The sequence below is a fragment of the Fukomys damarensis genome, unplaced genomic scaffold (assembly GCF_012274545.1).
Source record: "Fukomys damarensis isolate Sample0158 unplaced genomic scaffold, DMR_v1.0_HiC HiC_scaffold_12, whole genome shotgun sequence".
NCBI classification, from domain to species: domain Eukaryota; kingdom Metazoa; phylum Chordata; class Mammalia; order Rodentia; family Bathyergidae; genus Fukomys; species Fukomys damarensis.
This window is the reverse complement of record NW_022900924.1, coordinates 43959728-43981147: the sequence shown is the minus strand read 5'-3', so window position 1 is coordinate 43981147 and position 21420 is coordinate 43959728. Positions and strand designations below refer to the sequence as shown.

Here is a 21420-nt window from a genome sequence, read left to right as displayed (position 1 = left end):
AATTAAAGACTTCCAAGTATATTGGTAAAATATCAACATTTCTTAGGTTTATCTTTGTTTGCTAATTATTGTAACTGATGTTGTATTTAGTATGTAGCTCACTTCAGTGAGTTACAACTTTGAAGACTTAAGTTTGAATGAGGAAAATGACAAGATAAACTGTTGGCTAAAATTTTATGAACTTTTCATCTAGTGTTTTTGATTTAATTAGATTTAATTATTTGCTAATAGTTTTTCTTACTGCAATTCTGAAACTGTTTTGTGTTGAATTTGAATTCTACTTAGAACTTTGGATTTAAAGAGATGTAAATGCATCTATAAATATTTCTTCTAAATCATCTTATGTATGTAGGGTGAAATATTTCTGAAGTACAGGATCCAGACTATGTCCGGATATTATATTTAGTTATATCTCTTTACTGCCTTTTAATCCAGGGATAGTTCACATTTTCTTTCTTTTATAATACTGATTTTTGTTTGTTTGTTTGTTTGTTTGTTTGTTTTTTGAGACAGGGTCTCACTGTGTAGTTGAAACTGACCTGGAACTCACTATGTGGCCCAGGCTGGTCTCAAACTCACAGTAATCCTCCTGCCTCAGCCTCCCCAGTGCTGGGATTACAGGTGTGCACCACCATGCCCGGCTTATAATACTGATGTTTTTGAGGAATACAGTTCCCCTCTAATCTTGTTTTGTTTCCCACCTTACGGTTCTTCATATGCAGAGGAACACGTTATCATCTGCTCTTCTTTCTAATGTTCATTTTGACCACCCAATTACATGTCTGGTTACTCTAGGCATTTTGCCCCTGGGATCTTACAAGCCATATGTAGGGAAGACACTAAAACCATATATATGTCTTGCTCTGCAGCAAAATTTCCACCTATATTTAGCACCCATTGTTGATTTTTGCTTGAAGTAGTTTTTTTCTGTGTTGTTTTCTATCAGCAGCTCTTTTCTTCACTTTCCAATTAACACTTGGCATTATACTGTGGTCAGGAGCTCTCATTCTCTGAATATTTGCCTGTAGTGAACTTGGAGGTTTGTTTCTTTCATTAGTTTGTCATTTGTTAACTTCCTTACTCATTTTGTTATTCAGATTGTCTCAGATTTAGCTATGGGGTGCATCTCAAGCATGCTTTTGTGCTTTTATGACATATACCATCAATTTTTATGTACTTAATTTTTGGCATAACAAGATATTTCAGGTTTATACTGTTCTTACTCTGCCCTGGCCTGCAATCAGCCATTTCTCAGAAATGCTTTGGTTTGGTTCATTTTGGTATGCATCTTGCTTTAAAGAGTATGTATTCATGTGAGTCCTGTATGATTGTTAGTTGAATTAGTGTTTAAAGTATTGAATTTATTTATTCATTTATTTATGGGTTTTTTTTGAGGCAAGTTCTCTCTCACTATGTAGTTAGACTGGTCTTGAACTCACTATGTAGTTCTGGCTGGCCTTGAACTTGAGAGATCCTCCTGCCTCAGCCCTCCCATGTGCTGGTGTTACAGGTGTGAAATGATTTAGTTTTGCACACCAGATTGACATCTTGCTTGTTTCTACTACAAAGATACACATTGTTTATGATGCATAGTGTACTTTTATATGATACTCCTTTTGTTTGGGGGATTTATAATGTTTGTTGGTTTAGAAGGCAGCTGAGTGTGCTTGAGTACATTTGACTATTGTACTATATTTTGGTGCATAAAATCATCGTACTTATTTTCAGTGAACTGAGATAGTTTTCTTCCCTTTGAAATGGCAGTGTCATATTTCAGTGTTCTTTGGTCCTTTAGTTGCCTTCCCAGTAGACTTCCAAAATGGAATGTATTGTAAAGATAATGCATGCTCCACATCAAAGATTAAGATCAGATAGCTATATTGTATATAAGGTATCATAAGTAAAAACTGGGTGACAGCAGTGATAACCTTACACTTCATCCACAGAATGAATATCCTTCTAGAATGTTATTTTGTGTGTATATACATACCCTTTCATATTTCAAAATAAACTTCCTACACAAATAAAACAATAAATGAAATTGTTCCTTACAAACAAATTGATATTTAAAATCAGTGTGTAAGGTGATAAATTTGTATATAGTTAAAATTTTCCTGGAAAATCAGGAATTTTACTCTGTCATTGTGTTTTTCCTCTAGTGGAGTTACTGTTTTTTCAGCTGAGCACCTGATGAAGTAGTTGGCTTGTGCTTAAGTGACCATGTGTAAAACACATACTTGAACAACTGACTCTGTATAATCAAATGTAGCAAAAGTTCACATCACGAGTCGCCTGAAAACTGAGACTGCCTGAAGGAATGTTCTTTTCTTTTTGTTTTTGTGTTTTTGAGACGCAGTCTTACCATGTTGCCCAGGCTGGCTTCAAACTTGCTGTCCTCTCTCCTAATTATTCTGAGTACATGGGATTGCATGTGTGTGCCAGTGTCCAGCTCCCTTCTCATTTTTTATTTGCGACATTTACTTTTGGGTGGACTGACAGAATTGCTTATGTTTGTGTGGTACTGTAGTTGAATTTATATAAATATATGTAGTGTGACTTCTCTGAACTATGTAATTATTTTTACTTCCCTGTAGTCATCAGTGGACATTTTGGGGTTTGTGCCATTTTATTTATTGTTTGTTTGTTTGTTTGTGGTACCACGGATCAAATTTGGGTCTTTGTGCTTGCGAGTCAGGCAGCAGAACCACTGGCCTGGTTTGTACCATTTTAAATGACTGTTTATATGACACAGATTTTCTGTAGTTTCATTAATGTTTTCCTAGGTACATTTAAGACTAGTAATATTTCTGAAGTAAATATTGCATTTATGTATGTATTTCTATTTAGCATTCCTTATTTTACCCCTTTGTCAAATTCCTAGAAGCAAATTAGCAAAGTTGATCAAAGGGTATATACATTTTAAGACTTAATTTTTGTTAAATTCCTTTAGGAATGTTACATGAATTTTTTAGGTAGTATGTGAAGTGACTGATTTACCATATCTTAAATAATAAGGCATATTATCTATCTTTTTATATTTTCTGCTCTGAGTATGTGAGTCCTGTTGATGTTTTATTGTATATTTCTTTAGTCCCATTGATTATTTATTTTTGCACATTATCTGTTCATGTCATTGCATTCCATTCCCTTCATTCTTCCTTTTACTTAGATGTATAAAGTTTGTGTTAGGCTCATAACTCTGTCTGCTTTGTAAGTTGTAAATAAGTTCCTTTGTCACTTGTATTTAAACTTGGATTTAAAAAAAATAGATACTTATGGTTAGATTTACCAGTATTTTTTGTGTCTTCTGCTCTTGGTGCCATGCTTGGGAAGACTAGCCTTAGTTTTATAATACCGTAAATTGTTACAATTTATCCCCAGGATTAAAATATATATTCAAACCTACATTCAGATACTTTGAAGATTTTTAAGTCTTAATTTTTATACATTTGGAAATTATTTTGATATAAACTATGAAATTGCTTAACTTTAAAAATATACTTGTTTTAATTTTTAAAAATTAATAGACTTTTTTTCAATAATTTTAGGTTTACAGAAAAATTCAGTAGGGAATACACTTCCCATATCCTCATCTCTTCTCCTTATTAATCTCTTCTCCTTATTAGTGTGGGCACATCTTTTTTTAAGTTGACAAGCAATAATTCATTGTTATTATCTAAAGTTCATGCTTTCTATTAGGATTTCTGTTAGTGTTATACTGTGACAGATTTGACATACACATTTGTTTTGCTACATGTATCCATCTTTGCATAATTCACAGAATAATTTCACAGCCCTAAAAATTTTCTGTGCTGCATTAATTCATCTATTCCTTCTCCCTGACCCCAGCTCCTGGAAACCACCGACTGATCTTTTTGCTGTCTCCATGTTTTGCTTTTCTGAAATCATGCAGTATATAGCCATTTCAGATTGGCTTCTTTTATTTGGCAATGTATGCTAAAGTTTCTCCTTGCCTTTTTGTTGCTTGATAGCGTGTATCTTTTTATTGCTGAATAATACTCTATTGTGTGGATATACTACAGTTGATCTGCTTACCTATTATTGAACATCTTGATTCCTTCCACGTTTTATCAGTTATGAAAAAAGTTGCTATAAATGTTTGTATGCAGTTTCCTTATAGACATCAGTTTTGACTCGTTTGAATAAATAAGGAGCATTAACTGCTAAATAATATAGAATTAGTATGTTTAGTTTTTTAAGGAATTGTCTTGTCTTGCATTGTATCCATACCATTTTATGTTCTCATCAGAAATGTGTTTCTCCAAACCTTCACTAGTATATAGTGCTATCAATGCTTTGGACTTTAGCCATCTTATTAGATGTAGATTGCTATCTAGTTTTAGTTACCTAATGACATTTGATGTTGAGCATCTTTTTATATTTTCCATCTCTGTGTCTTTGGTGAGATATCTGTTTGTGTCTTCTGTTCATTTTTTATTTTATTTATTTATTTATTTTTAGTCTTACAGAGTTTTGGATACTAATCCTTTATTAGATAAGTGTTTTGCACATATTCTTTCCTCATCTGTGTCTCTTACACCCCTCCCCACATTTCTCATAGAGTAAAAATGTTACTTATGGAGTGTTATTATATATTCTTGAATCTGTGTTTGACTTCAGTTCTGATTCTGAGTTAGTATTGCTTTATTTCTTTAGTTTTAGAATTGTTTTGTGTTTTGTGTGTTTTTCTGTTCAGAATGATGTAAGTTAGTACCACTAAGACCCCCAAAATTTCTTTGCTTATTTGAAAATTTTCTTCCTTCAGTAGTCCCTTGTATTGTATTGTATCCCTGGGACACAATAACCAACAGACACCTGCAGCTTAAAGGAGGAAAGGTTTATCTAGCTTACCATTTCCAGTGGGTTCAGTCCAAAGTCCACTGGCATCAAGGCAGTTGTCCTAGTGGAGGACAGGTGCTTATCCCATGGCTGCTAGGAAGCAGAGAGAAAAGGGAGGAGCCAAGGACAAGAATTCCCTGTTCCAAGTCATGACCCCATTGACCCATCTCCAGCCAGGCCTTATCTCCTTCCAACTCTAGTAGGTGAATCTACTGCTGAGTATAGCAGTCTCTGTGATCTAGCCATCTTCCAGACTTAGGAACCCTACCCCAACCCCTTTGACGGTATCTCTGGATTTGTCTATTTCCTTCTTGCTCTCGGTGTTTGTAAACTTTGAATTCTAGTGAGAAAATAATAAAAGTAATCTTTTTACTTAAAATACTGCTTACATTTAGAGACTTCTGAAAGAAGTGATTTTAGAGATCTCTAAAATTTTTAAAAATAGGTTTCTGCTCTGTTCTGTTAGACTAACTGCGTCTCTTCAAGTTTAATTTTTGAGAAATTTTTTTCATATGTGTGTGTGTGTGTGTGTGTGTGTTTTGTAATTTAAATTATTGTTCAGGAATTGATCTTTTAGAGACCCAGCTTAGTCCAAAAACATGTAAAGCACTTGCAGACTATAAATGGAAAATGTGAAATAGATTGGTAAGACAGATCTGGTAGGTTCAAGCAAAATTAATGTTTTCAGTTGTGAGTCATCTAAAATGTAGTTTTTCCTTAATATGTACTGTATTTTAGCATTCTTGTATTTTGTGTTTTTTTCTGCTTATTTGGTTTAGTAAATCATTTTCAAAGGAAATGATTTTTTTTCAGTGTTGTAAATTAAAATATAATTGGTCATTTTATCTATTTTTGATAGTGGAAATTGATCGTAGGGCCTTTCCACTGAACAGAATCCCCAGCTCCTTTCTATTTTTTATTTTGTGACAGAGTCTTACTAAGTCATGAGTTGCCCAGGCTGGGCTTGAAGTTGCCTCAGCCTCCTAGAGTGCTGCAATTACAGGCATGTGCCACCACACCCAGTTATAAGGAACCATTTAAATTATGTCATCAGTATATCTGGGTGAACTTTACGAAGCTTCAGATGTGTATGGAATCATTATTAATCTATTAAGTGGCAGTCCTTTTGAATAGTTCTATACATTCCTGTTTTCTTTCTATTTCTACAGGTAAGATTTTAGTTTAGAATGGAAGTCAGATGTTTGCTAGGTTTATTGGAGGAATCTTATTTTACACTGGAGAGTAGGTTTGACAATTCCTGATATAATAGTATTGACTGATGTGCCTTAAAGCATTATTTTGCTGTATATTTTGGTTTTTGTTGTATGTGTATAAGTAGCTTTTATTATTGGCATTGGATATTGAAGCCTACTAATTGACTTTCATAAACCAAAATCATGGAAGAAATTTTTGTCAAAGAGGGGATTGATTTAATTTTCCAAATTTTGTTCATGTTTAGTAATAGAAATTTAAAATAAATAAGTGCTTAAACTTCTGTGTAGCATGTTAAACTATAGGCATTTAAGTTTTTTAATTGAAGAACCATATGTGTTATATAGTTTTTCCCTCAAATTTCTCAGTATTAGCATTGTATCGTATCTTGCCATGTAATTCTTCTTCCTCTTTATTCCTCTTCCACAACTTAACTAACTTTATTAGTATTTATTGGTTGAATACTTTAAGTGTTGAGAGTAAACTAACAAAGTTCTTTTGAGAATGACTTGAGTGTCTGTATATTTTGTTTGTTTTGGTTGTGGTGCTGGGGGTGGAACCTAGGGCCTCAAGAGTACTAGCAGATGGGCCAGGATTTAGCTCAGTGACGCCACGCCAGCCTCACAAGTGCTGCAAGATCCTGAGTCCGATCCCTGGTACAAAAACAATAACAACAACAAAAACTAGCACTCTTCCACTGAACTACACACCAGAGAAACTTGAAATTTTCATGACTTTTACCGTTTGTTTTTATTTTCTCTTTGACTTCTGTTGGGATAACTTTAAAATTTTTCTTTAAAAACTTACCTTATGGGAAGGATTCTTTTATTTTTCCCAGTAAAGATGTGGTAGAAACAGTTTTGAATCCTAGGTATCATTTTGTAGAATGACAAATACTTTGTTACGGTGTTAATCAAACCTTGTGTTAGTCACTTTCCCATTGCTAGGGCAAAACACCCAATTCCCACAATTTTAAAGGAGAGGTTTAATTGGCTCACAGTTTCTAGAGGAGTCAGCCTGCAGTTAGTTTGCTCCAAGGCAGAAATGACATGGCAGAAGGTCATGATAGAGGAAAAGTGCTCATTCCATAGCAACTAGGAAAGAGAGAAGGACAGAGCGCAGAGCCAGGGACAAGAATATTCTCAAGTCAGCCCCTGGTGACCCACCTCTTCCAATCAAGGCCCACCTCTGAATGTTTGGGATATTTTAGGTCAAGACCGTAACAGACCCTTTATGGTAAAACCTTGGTTTGTAAGCATAATTGGTTCTAGAAACATGTTTGTAATTCACAACAGTTGTATGTTTATCAGTTGCACATTTTCCCCATAGGAAATAATGTTCCATGACCCAAAAGTCTTGATACAAAAATGATTACTGTAATATAATACAAAAAATAAAGTACAAAATATAAAAGAAAAATAAATTAACCTGCACTTACCTTTGAAAACCTTCATGGTTTATGTGAGAGAGACAGGAGGGTATTTGTATAGGGCAACTTTCATGATCACTAACAGAATCACTGCTATTAGCACTGTGGAATCTTATTTTTCTTTGTAACTGCAACAAACCTAATGACAGTTGCTTTTGCCTTCTTTTGAGGATTTTGCAGAATGTGACATTGTGTTGTCATTGAACAGATTGATCATTTGCACTACTACAGCCTTATTTGGGTGGTTCTTTTCTACAAAATTTTGCACTGTTTGCCACATTTTACACATCTGGCTAAGGTTGTTTGCAATGAGGGATTCCTTTGTTTGCCTTTTTATTCTCCTCCACAGAGATCTCCATGACCTCTTGCATGTGACATTGTGTCAAGTACCTTTTGTATTATAAGACTTGGATGTTTATCAAGTTGAAGTTTGCTAGAAATATTTGCTTGTCTCGTGGAATACTTGCAGAACAAATTATTCACAATCCAAGGTGTTTTTAGTGAGAAGTTATTCTGTCTGAATGTTATTTATAGTTACTTTGCATGATTCTGTTCATGATAACAATGCCCATCTTTAAATAATTCCTTCCCTTTATAAAAAAAAGTCAATGCAGAGTCATACCAGTAGAACAAAGAACTCATAGGATGAATGTAAACATTATATAACTGCCACTCAGATTTTCTGAGCAGTGTGAATAACTACTGTAAATATACCAAGTTCATATTCCAGTTGATGGTAAGATAATTTGATCTTTTAGATTAGACTGTGCTACTTATAAGTAAATTTATAGTTTGTTTTAGGGTTTTGTCATGTCTCTAACTGATTGTTTCTAAAATACTCTAAAATAATTAACTTATTCTTTTAAAATATTCAGATTTACAAATACCTTAAAGTCCTCTATTTCTTGGATTTTAACTTTTTTTTTTAAACATTTTACTTTGGTTAGGAAGCCAGAAAAAACTACTTGAAAGATTTACACTCATGGCCTGGATATTGCTGGTAAAGGTACTAAACACTACACTGGTAATTAATTTTATCTGCAGAATTCATAATGATGATATTAGCTACCCTCTATTAAGACCCCATTAAATGCTATTGCGCTAAGTAAGCACTTTGTTACACTCAATCTTTCCAACAATACAAGAAGAGACAAGTTAATCAGAGGTTTAGTAGTCAATTGGTAATGGCGTTGTTGTTGTTTTTTTTTTTTAATACTCTGCCCTGTAGGTTTTGATATGAAATGTGAAGATATTCACTGTTGAAGCACATTGTAAGATTGGACTTTTTTTTATATAATTAGAGATCTTACTTTTGATTTGTTTTAGTATTACATAGTTTAGCTAGGAATATAAATTTTTTTGAAATTTTCTTTCCTTTTTCTTGTCTCTAGATATTCAAGAATTTTATGAAGTGACCTTACTGGATAATCCAAAATGTGTAGATCGTTCAAAGCAGTCTGAACCAGTTCAGCCTGTGAATACCTGGGAAATTTCTAGCCTTCCAAGTACTACTGTGGCTTCAGAAACACTGCCAAGCAGCCTTAGTCCTAGTGTAGAGGTAAGATTTTAAAAATTCCTAAAACTATTTTTCAGTGATCAATTTATTTGGGCTACTAGGTTTTAAAATTTTTACTAAAGTGGATATTTTGTGGACATTATTTGTAGCAGAATTTAGAGAATGGAGTTAAAAGTATTTTTGAAAAGTTCAGAATCTGTTAAATCTGTTTTATTTGTTGTTTGCTGGTTTCCTGAGACAGAGTTTGGCTATGTAGTTCAGGCTGATCTTGAACTCATTATGTGAGCCTGGCCTCAAACTGTTGGTGATCCTCTTGCCTCACCCTCCTGAGTGCTGAGATTACAAGTATGTGCCACCATGTTTGTAAAATTTGTTTTTTGTACCAGAGATCGAACTCAGGACCTCAGGCTTGCCAGGCAGGCTCTGTGCCACTGAGCTATATCTCTGGCCCCTTCTTTTTAAAAATATTGTAATGTATGAAATACTTGTTTTAGACTATTAAAAACATACTCTGCATGATAGACTTCAATAAGGCTCCATTTGTGTGCTAAGTAAAATGGAAATTGTTCTTTGAAGGGATGGTTTTACTCTGGCATTCTTTCCTAAAAATAGAATATAGTTCTGTGGTTCTGATCCCTTTAGTTATTCCAAGGCTTCTCTGTTCATTGGCCTGAATGATTGTATTAAAACTCACTAGAGACTGATCAACAAAACTTAAGATCAGCATTGATTTCTAGAGTTTTCTCAAGTTGAAACTTTTTTTTTTTTGGTACCAGGGATTGAACTTGGGTCCTTGCGCTTACAAGGCAGGCCACCAAACCACTGAGCTAAATCCCTGGCTACTATTTTTTTTAATATAGTAACTATCATAGTAATAATTCTTTTTTAAAAAGTTGTGCAATACTGTTGCTAGTAGAGTTGGATATGGGATAGTGGAAATGTGAAACATTTTGTGTTCTGCCTGAGAAGCATTAGTCATTTGAAAAGCTGTCTCTTGGCTTTATTCTAGTTCCTTCTAGTTAGTATGAGGCAGTGCCTAGAAAATTAAATCTGCTTCTTTTTGGTGAGTAATAAGGAAAAGTGGGAGTGGCAGCAAGCAGATAGCACTTTGATAATGAGGTAGTTTCTCAGTAACATATAACTAGAATTCTAGAGCGGGGTGAATCAGAGCACATCTGATTCTTCTTAATTTTAACGATGAAAAATGTGAACCAAAAGGAAATGATTTGACCCAGTTTATTTAGCTAGTTGGGGCAAATCTTTTTGGATTTCAGACCTCTCTTAACACCCAGTTAATACTTCTCTTTAGGAATCCTGATAAGACTTTGTATGTTTTTTTTTTTTTCAATTAGCAAGTCTAATGTTACATTCTTATTTTCTTTATTCTTTCATTGTTAAAATTGCTTTTTCTTGGATAGTTTTTATTGCTATTCCCTTCTTTAGTTGCTGTATCATTACTTTTGTGATAGTTCATTTCTCTGATCTATTTCAAATGGAATTAAAATATGTGTACAGTCAGTTATTGTTATGGTTTATATAATACCTCCAAAATTCAGACATTGCCAGTGTGGTAGTGTAGAGATGGAGCTTTTAAGATATTATTAGGCCATACTGGCTTCTCTCTTCCAAAGGGAATAAAGATCTTAGAAAGGCTTTAGTACTGCCTTCTGCTGTGTGAGAATGAAGCAGGAAGACCCTGACCAGACCAAACGATGGACCACCACAGGCCTAGGTCTTAGACTTCTTGGTCTCAAGAACTGTGAAAAATTTCTGTTTTTTACTATGTTTCAGGCGTTCTGTTACAGCAGCACAAAATGGACTAAAACAGTTACACAATTCACATTTTTAGTCCTATTTGTTTATATTATAAAAACTTCAGGAGCACTGACTTGCTATTTAATTACTATTTTTTAAATTGTCTGATCTGTGATTATAAAGTATAGATTATATTTAATTTGCCTATTTTTATAGGAGACTGTTTAGATAGTGCCTGGCTTTCTGCAACCAAAGTATACAATTAATTAAGGTAAAGTAAGTAGACAGTTTTGTAGGTTTGAAGTTTATTTCCATATAGGCTTCAGTGAGAAAGATCAACAATATCTTGAATTTCATCTGTATTGGAAGGCTAGGGGGTGTATCTCAGTGGTAGAGTACTTGCCTAGAATGTACAAAGCTCTGATCTCCCCCTCCCCCAATATTTGAACATTTCAACTTCTATAAAATTATGAAACACTTTTACCTAGAGTGCTATGTGTAGCTCTGGTTTCTGCACCTCCTAAAAGATACTTTCTGGATGTGATAGAGGGACTTCAAATGAATATAAGAATAAGAACTTTCAGATGGTAAATGTTAGATCTTACTAGTTCAGAAAATGTGTGAGAAGGGTGGGTGTACAATAAAAAATGTTGTTTTAGGACTTAACACATGGAAAATACTCTTGAAATCTGTACCTGTTCATGGATAGACTTTACAGGAAGCGTTGAGATGTATCAGTCAAGTCCTAGACTTTTAGAAAGGGGGAAAATAACGGTTTCAAACATAAGTGCTCTAAGGTCAGTTTTAGAAGAGATGACAGTACTCTTGACAGATGTTATTCTGAAATTGTAAGATTGAAACATTGATGGATGGCAGTTATAGTGACTCAAAAAATCTTGAAATGTTTGGAGATTTAATTTCTATTTTTTTCATATTAGCATATATTAATATTACGTGATGATGGCATTTATTTGGGGAAGTTGGTTCATGCATTTAATATCATCTTGATCGGTGTCAATCCCTTTGCCCTTTTCTCACATACCTGCTCTCTCCTGCTTGTCCCCTTCCTACTTAGGTGCAGCGCTGGGGATGGAATTCTTTAAAAGACTAAACACATAAATACTATTTGATCCAGCTGTACCAATCCTGATTTGTCTTGTCTACTGCCTGGACTTTCAGTTGAATTTTAAATTTGGCTTATTGAGGTTTTTATTTCCAAGTTGTATGCTTGTGTTTCTACCTTCTTTGAGCTCATTGATCAATTTAGTTATTGATTCATTCAGCTGCCTATTAGTGTCTTTGATTTCATTTGTCATTTTAATTCCAGTTTTTAAAAGTTTTTGGAATTTCATCAACTTCAGTGTCTGTCTGTGGGGTTAGATTTTAGTGAGTTGAATATTTTTGGAGGCATTATATTGCCTTGTTTTCTCCTTTTAGTTGTGTTTCTGTGTTGAAATTTGCAGCTCATTTGGGAAGGATAACTCATATACTCCACTGTGGGTCCAGATGTTTCTCAGAGCTTACTGTGCTGGACTACTACTATCAGCAGCTTCAGGCCCACTACCTGTTATATAGACTATATCCTGAGTTACCGAGAGTAATTTCTGTTTTTTAGGGCACTGTAAGAGAAGATACATATATTCTATTACCCATCCATTCTGCTTCATTCACATGGAAAACTTTGCTAAATGATCTCTGACTTGATCTCTTGCTTTGATCATGTTAATTACTGAAAACAGACCTAGAAAATTCACTGACCCAAATTTAAGCAAATGCCAAAAAAGTTTTTATTGGACTATAACGTGAAAAAAGTCTGGAGATATTAAAATTATTTTATCTGAAACAAAATTTACTTTATGCACAAAATTTTCAAATAAAGTGAATTTTTTTTTGACAGAATTGCATGCAGCATGGTCTTGCCTCTTTGATTCCATATTTACTTTTGCAGGACTGTCAGAAAGGGTTCATTTTGCAAAAAGCATTTGAGATTGAGCAGTTTCTACAAGGAACTTCTTGTCTTAATCACTTTCTTGTCAATGAGATATGATACCCAGCACTCACAACTTAAAGATCAGGTTTATTTTGGTTCATGTTTCTGTTGCTGGTCAGCTGGCTCCAAAGAAGAAACAGCATGGCAGAGAAAAAGCTGCTCACTCGTGTCAGCCTGGAAGCAGGGAGAGAATGAAGAAAGGAAGGAGTAGGGAGGGAGATAAACCCTTCCAGGTATGATCCTATTTATATACAGTTTGGCAAGCAGAAGTGAGGTAAGTTGAGTAAGCTGGGAAGAATGAAGGACAGAAAGCCAGAGGTACAAGGTTTTGCTGGTACTGCTCAGAATAAAAAGCATGTATAAATATCTGGGGGTGAATGTTGGGATGAGTCTGGACTATACATAACAAGTCTTAGTAATGCCTTTAGTCTTGTAATTTGTTTCACAGAGACCATGCCTATTGTCTTATCACACATTGTATAGTTATCTGTTTCTTCATGTTATTTAACTTATTCTATTGTGTCCTGAATTTCTGGTAACAAAGGTAGGTATAAAGGTTGATTAGACTCATGTTTGGTAAGCAGATTTTATAGTGACATACACTTACACATTGCTTAATGATCTAGTGTGTTCTTAAAAATGTATCCTTGGGCTATTTCCTCATTGTAAGAACATCGTAGAATGTACTTACACAAATTAGATGACTACATTGTCATTAGGTGTGATGATACCCTATAGACCATCTTATATATGGTATATGTGCAAACCTCATCTGAAATGTTTTGTAGCACATGACTATTTCTTAATGCTTCATAGCAGGAAGCATACAGTATGAAATTGTTGCACTTGTGGAACAAAGTTTGACTATTTAACGGGTAATCTCCAGTTTGTCCTTTCTTATGTTTTCCTTTGCAGTTCTGAAGTACAGTATGTATGGGGTAGTATTTTAGCAGCTAATGTTGAATTTTCGCCCATTCATAATTTTATTGAATCAGCTACTTCATTTGCAGTTTCAAAATACTGATTTTTTTTTCCTCCTAATCTCATACTATTTGTATTTATTAGTTGGCTTTTTCCTGTAAAAAAATTTTTTCCCACTAAGCATACATCTTTTTTTTTTTTTTTCCTTGAGTTCATTGGTACAATCAGTTACATTCATTACTGGGACCCTGTACCTTCACATGACAGGTCTTGGTTCTCATTTTTTCCCCTTGTCCCTGCCCTCCCTTTAAAAAGCTTATGTTATTTCCAATAACAGGTTTTCAGGGTAGAAAATATGTGGTAATCCCCTCTAAAAATTCCCTGTCTTACTTGCTGTCTCTGTACAAAGCTGTTGCTATAGACTTCGGTTCTGTGTCATTATTTGTGTCGTTCCTTCCAACTTAGAATGTCTGTACCTTAGTCATCTTGGTTGGCCCAGCTCAGTCTTACATATGAGTCTTCACCCATTTTTTTAGCTGAAGTTAATCTATTCTGAATACCTGTAGCACTTTGTATCTTTCTTTGTTCTTTGCGGGCTGTGGGGAGGGTGGCTGAAGATAAAACCCAGGACCTCATGCATGCCAGGCAAGTACTCTAACAGGAGCTATGCCCCTAAACCCAGGTGACTATAACTTTCTTATGGGACCTATATTTTACTGTTATTTGGGCCCCAAGTATCTCTTAAAAAATTATTTTGAAAAAAATTTACAGCCACAGAAATTTATAAGAATAATAAACTATTGTCACATTTGCCTGTTCTCTTTATACATTCACAGATATGTAAACTTTAATTTTTGCTGAATATTTGAGAGCAAGTTGTAATCTTTTGCCTTTAAATACTTGTCTTTCCTAAGAACAGCAATGTTTTCATTGAAATTTTTATAAACATTTTTAGAAATACACACTTATCGACTAAAGAAATTTAAAATTGATACAATGCTATTATTTATATTGTGTTATTAGTCCATAAGTAAATTAAAACATAGTTCTTATCTGTCCTAGAATTACATATTTCCCCAAAGCAGATAACTGACAAACTTTATAAGTTGTCACCTCCTTGAGCTTAGTGACTTCAAAATGATGGACAGTCCTACATATTTTAGGTTGGTTCCTTTTGCTGTTTCTTCAGTCAGTTTCTTTAAGGTTCTTAGCCTCCTTCCTGATGCTTTATTTTTCTAGCAGAATATCTCATTTAGACACTATCACAGATAAACTAGCCTGAGCTCCCTCTCTACACCAGCATAGTATTGTCTTGTTTATTTAGTGCTGATTTTTAAATGGTGTGTTATTAAAACAATTTGTACAAAATTTAAAATACTATACAAGTCTTGATCAAAGTCTGTAAAAATTTTAAATTTCCTCAAGATCAAAAGCTAGTAGGAATACAAAATTAATTTTGAAGGACAGGGGATGTAGCTCAGTGACACCATGCCTGCCTTGCAAGCACAAGGTCCTGAGTTTGATCCTCAGTACCAGGAGAGGGGGTGTGAATTGTGCATTTATATAGGGTTGCCACTTGGCAGTGCCATTTCATCAATAGCATATGAGCCATACTGCTGTTGATGTGAGATTTTTTGTAAATGATTTTAATGACCACATGTTGTTACTGTACATTCAGTATCGAAATGGTGTGAGTGTTGGAACAAAAGGAACCCTACTCCCAATTAGTAACTTAATTAGAAGTGAAATAGTGAGATTCTGTGAGAGAAGTGAAACACAACTGTCCTGTTATGCCAAGCTGCTAATCCAGACAAAACAAGCAAAATAGTACATAGTTACTAAGAAGATAATCTAAGTGTGTCACAGAAGTCGTAGGTTTACATGCTCTGAGAGTGCGCCCCTATGAGTCTTGAATTATAAAACATTTTTGGTAATTTATTATTTAAGTAAATTTGATAGCTCTGTATCTGCACTTACTACTGTCTTTAATATTAATTATATCTTATGTGACTGTTTAAAAACGCACCCCTTTTTTATTGCTACAGTGCTTATTGCAAAAATTTCTAACTTTTTAAAAAGTGCTATAAATCATGTGAAATTTATCTCAAATAATAAATATTAACAGCTTCTATTATGCTGTTAAATTTTTTCCTCTGTTTTGGACTCTCATTGTACCCTCTCCTCATTCCCTGTCTGTAACCTTTTTTTCTCTTGAGCCTCTGTTCCCTTCTTTATCCTGTAAATAAATTCAAAGATTACATCAAAATAAAAGCAGATATAAAAACGCATTTCTCAATAGGACCCTGTAGTTTTCCCTTTCTTGAAAAGATAGTTTACCTTTATTTTTTTTCCTTCTTCCCCATTCCCAATATACTATAACTTGACTTCTGACCTTTTTCTGCAGTTACTGTTTTCTTTTTCCAGTAATTTACCTTAAATTTTTTTCTGATTACACAGATAACCAGCATATCTTTAAAAACACATAGACAGGTGGTGGCATAATATTGAGAGCTGGGTTTTTTTTGTTTTGTTTTGTTTTTTTTAATATTCTTTACCTAAGATAATGTCTTTTAACCATTTGGTGGAAATAGTAATCCATAGGCCCCATGGGAAATTGGTTGTCAGAATCTGCAGATGATCACAAGTCCCTTATATAAAATAACCTGGTAGTTCCATATAACCTGCATAGTGCTCCCATATACGTTAATCAGCTCTAGATTATTTATACCTAGCACAGTGTAAATGCTCTGTAAATAGCCCTTGCATTTTTTAGACAGTAATATCAAGGAAAAAAAGTCTATACAAGTTCAGTACAGATGCATTTTTCCCCCTAAAATCTGTGGTTGATTGAATCTACAGATGCAGAATCCATGGATACAGGAAACTGAATATTTGTTTTAGTTAATCCTATGTTTATTAATGTGTTAGCTTATATACAGTGGTACCTCAGTTCACAAATTCAGTTGTCTCCACAATTCTGGTTGCAAACCAAACTGGACAAGGACTGAGTCCAATTTCCCCAAAAGGTCAAAGTTGAACCTATCCATTGAATTTGATTCATTTCTCGTCCAGCTTGCAGTTTGTGACCAGAATCATGAAATCAAGCTCATGAACCAAAGTACCACTTGTACTTTCTTTTTTAATGAGAGCTAATATATACCATCCTATAACTTACTCTCCCTATTGTGTCTGATCATCTAGATTTATTTAGATCAGTTGTGCCAGTGACCTAGTGATATGGCATAAAGCACATTGCTTAATTTCTTTCCGCTTAGTTTGATCATCTGTAAGATGGGGGTAATAGAACACAGCTTATGTGTTGTTTGTAAGAATGGAATGGGTAATTTGTGTGAACCTTAGATCCGAGGCTAACATAGTAAATACTAGATTCCTTATATGGAGACTATTTCTATTTGTTGAAATATTGCATACTTACTATTATTGATTTATTAATATAGCAAAAGAAAAACATAAATTCCTCTTAAATGTTGTTTCAGGTCTTTACTTTCCTTGATTTTTTTTCCATTGGCATTTACTATAGTCTGCTATCTGCTTTTAAGCCTTGTCAGTTTTTCTGTTTTGTGGGGGAGGTTCAATCATACAGGAACTGTAGTGCACATTATCAGTGTCTATATGCTTAACTGTGTACCTTAAAATGTTGTATAGTTGAAGTCGCTGTTTGTTACTCCCCAGAATTAAACTATCTTTAATTTGGTGCTTATCATTCCTGTGTATTGTCAGTTTTTTTTATGTTTCTTGTGCTTGGGATTCATTGAATTTCTTGGGTCTGTGGGTTTATAGGTTTTACCCATGTTAGAAAAATTTCATCCATTATTTCTTTATAGTTACATATAGATTGATTTAGTTTGTCCCATAAGTTAGTGATGGAATTAATCTTTTTTCAGTTTTTGTTACAATTTCTGTTGCTATCTCTTCAAGTTCACTAATCTGAAATGTCTAATCTGTTGTTAATCCATTTAGTTAATTTTTCATTTCAACCATTAAATTTATCTAGAAGGTCAGTTTTCCTTTTTTATTGTCTATATTTCATTAATATATTCATGCTTTCCTCTATCTTCGTGAACATATGGGACAGAACTAAAGTGACTTTTTAGATGCTTTTGTATAATAATAGTATCATTTGTCATGTTTGGGTCTCTTTTTTATTGATTTTTTTTTCCCCCTCTGTTGTAGTTTTCTGTTTCTTGTGTGGTAATTTTTAGTGAATTTGACAGGTATGACTTTTAGCTTTCATATTCTTCATTTTTTGTTTTGTTTTGGAGACAGGGTCTTGTCCTTCAGTTCAGACTGTACTTGAACTCACTGTGTTGCCCAGGCTGGCCTTGAACTTATAGCCATCCTCCTGTCTCAGCCTCCCCAGTGCTGGTATTATAGGCATGTGCCATTACAGCGAGCCTAGCTTTCATATTCTTGAGTTTTGTTTTGGGATGCAGTTACTTGAAAGCTTGCTTTTAAACATCTTTAGTGAAACTGAGTAGCCTTTAGTATAAGGCTAATTTTTTTCATAGTACTATGGCTGTACTCCACTTAGTGCTCCACCTGATGCCTTGCCTATTGTTTTTCCATTGTTTTTGGCCCTGTTCTTTTCTACCTTCACATTTTCTTCAGAATTGAAGGCTTAGAGGAGTTCTGCAGATCTCTGGAGCTCTCCATGCTGCTCTCTCTCTCTTCTTAGGCTCTTACCTTGAATTTTAGACACCTTGGCTTTCCTAAACTCTCAGTTCTATCTACATGGCTTAGGCTACTGGACTTCGTTAAATTGCCCTCTCTTTGCTGCATCCTAGAAACTTTATGTACATTTATGGGATTCATTTGTTTGTCTTCTGATACAGATCCACTGTTTTGTGTTTTGGTGTTTTTTTGTTTTGTTTTGTTTTGTTTGGTACCTGGGATCAAACTTGGGTCCTTGTGCTTGCAAGGCAGGTGGTGGAACCACTGAGCCAAATCCCCGGCAAGAGCTTCACTGTTTTGACTGACTTTGTCCAGAACCTTAAAATTATTACTTCATATTTGTTCGGAATTTTTAATTCTTCAAAGGCAGGAGAGTAAGTCTGTTCCCTGTTACTTCATCATGGTTAGAAACAATTACCTATGTATAGAAAGTTATTGGTATTCTAAAATACTATTAATCATGTGCCTGAATGATGGGTGAGATATTCCCATCTCAAAAGAATTTGAGTCCTCCTAAAGTTACTCATATGACATAGTGACTCCTAGATTATTTTGAACAACAGATAACTGAGAGAACACATTGACTTGAAATGTCTTTAGTCAGCACCCGTTTGGATGTTTGTAGAAGATGCAGTAAGTGCAAAATTTAACATAGATTACATAATCATCCCTGGGTATGACCTTAAAAACTGCAAGTGTTAGGTGTAATATGCTAACCTTTTTGAAAGATTAATAAATACACAATAGTATTTTAGTTGGATTATAGAGTTTGTAACTATGTACGTACAGTCCAAATGGGAAAATTTTGCTTCATATTATGCGAATGGGTACTGGAAGTAGTTAAGGATAAATGGTAAGGTGACATTTTAATTCAAAAAGGACAGTATCTCAACTTAGATTCTATGAAACTGATGTCTGATGGTTCAAATGGATGCTTCAAAAGTTAGTGACATTAATACTGTATCTAAGATGACTCTGAAGTTTTGGTTAAAGTTGTTTCCATAAGTATGACTGGAATAAAAACTTTTATTTAAATTGACTCAATAAAGTTAGATATTTGGCTGTTTTATTTATATTAGAGTTGGCAAAATGAATTCTAAAGTTTGTTTTTTGGTTTTTTTTTAAACTGGGAAAATGGAGTGTCTACAGGTCAGTTCAGACCATTTTCAATTTTGTAATCACCTATAGTTCAGATGTTAGGGTATTTGTTAATTCAACAAATATTCAGAGCCTGGTGTTAGTGGTACACACCTGTAATCTTAGCTACTCAGGAGGCTAAAGCAGAAGGATTGGGAGTTCCAGGCCAACCTGAGCATTTTAATGAGATTCTCTCAGAATGGGCTGGGGATGGAGCTCAGTGATAAAGTGCTTGCCTTAGCATACCTGTGGCCCTGCATTCAGCCTCCACAACCAAAAGCAAACAGGGGGGGGGGGGGGACCCACCAAACATTTATTGAGCCCCTGTTACAGTTTGGTCACGTGATCCCGCAAATGGTCTGGATAAAGATATATGAGCCATTCGTGAGTCTCACCTTTTTGGAGCTTAGAATCCAGTGAATTTAGAAATTAAAACATAAGAATAAGTGGAAGGGCTCTTTGAAGCCATTGTGTTTTTTATTTTATAAAAGGGGAAACTAACCCCCCCAGAAAATTATTAATGTCACATAGCCTGTTAATTGGCTGAATGATATTTCTGACTTCTTATAGGAATTTTCATCCTCCAGTGTTATGAGGTCTGCCACACTTGGGGATGCCTTCCATATCTGGGCCAAACTATTGTAAATATAATAAAAATTACATGAAATTTCAAAACACTAAGAAACCAGCTAAAAGATTTCATGTATCTTTTTATTTTCCTTCATAGAGTACAATGCCCATTCAGTACTTGAATATTGCCTACATTATTTTTGATAATCTGCTTAAAACTGATAAGCTTTAAGAAGCCATGAGCTTTGAGTAGATTTTACCCTTTCCTTTTAGGACCATATAATCATTGAAGGGTGGGATCAGGGGAAGGAAGTGCTGTCAGCTTTCACAACATGTAATTTCCAGCCTTATTTTGTGTGGGAGAAGGGACAGTTTAGCTCAGTGAAATGTATTTCTGCATACCCCTCAAACCACAAATCACTCTGAGAACACAATTTCTTTTCTCTCTACTTTCACTTAGCATATCACAGGACCCTCTGATACGAATGTGTAGGGATTTTCCTGTCACACCACAAGCAATTCTTCAGTGGACACCAGCTGAGTGTCCTATTAATTTAATTCTGAAAGTGTCTCTAAGTAAGATAGTATTATGTCCCACAGGTTAGGAGCTCAACTCCACAAGACTTGACTCATTTCAGATGCTAGTTGCAAGTACTAGTAAGTGGTTATCTGTACTTTTCACTGACCGGCTATATAAATCCGAGTTCTTATAACCCCCTCTTTGATTTTCATTAGTTTTCTAGTATGGCTCATTGAACCCAGGGAAACACCTGTACTGGTTTAGTACAAAGGATATTATATAGAATACAGAGGGAGTAGTACATAGGCTAAGGACACTGGAAGAATCTTGAATGCAGGTGCTCTGTCCTGGTGGAGTTGGCATGTTCCACACTTCTGGCACATGGATATTTGCCAATTCAGAAGTCCATCAAATCTTGTTGAAAGAGTTTTTGCAGAGTTTGATCTCCAGTTACCCCCATCGCTTTCTTGGATGTTCATGAAGAAGCTGGAAATCTTAATCTCTGGTTTTTCTGATGACCAGCCTCATCCTGGACTTTGTAGTGATCTGTTGCTATGTCAACTCATTGGTAAAAGCTCAGGTGTAATGGAAGCCTTGTTGTGAATAACAAATGATTGTTATCACTTTGGCTTTGGCAGGAGTTTTCTAGGTTTTGAAATAGGAACCAGGGACAAAGATCAAAAGATCTTTTCTGTCTAGTTTGTTTGTTTTTAGACAAGGTCTTCCTGTGCTGTCCAGGCTGTCCTGGAACCTGCACTCCTCCTGCTTCAGCCTCCTGTAAAGCTGGGACTTTAGGAATTTTTCTGAACTCTTCTATT

General features: G+C 34.8%; 1 protein-coding gene across 18 annotated transcripts in view; it reads left to right on the top strand.

Moving 5' to 3' along the window:
* The window catches only part of Dlg1 (discs large MAGUK scaffold protein 1), a 200423-nt gene that overhangs the window by 6752 nt on the left and 172251 nt on the right, over positions 1-21420 (top strand). For all 18 annotated transcript variants that reach the window (XM_019207498.2, XM_033762563.1, XM_010624051.3 and 15 more), the window contains exon 4: positions 8893-9059. In XM_019207498.2, coding sequence (XP_019063043.1) covers positions 8893-9059 — 167 coding nt within the window. The remainder of the gene's footprint in view (positions 1-8892; positions 9060-21420) is intronic.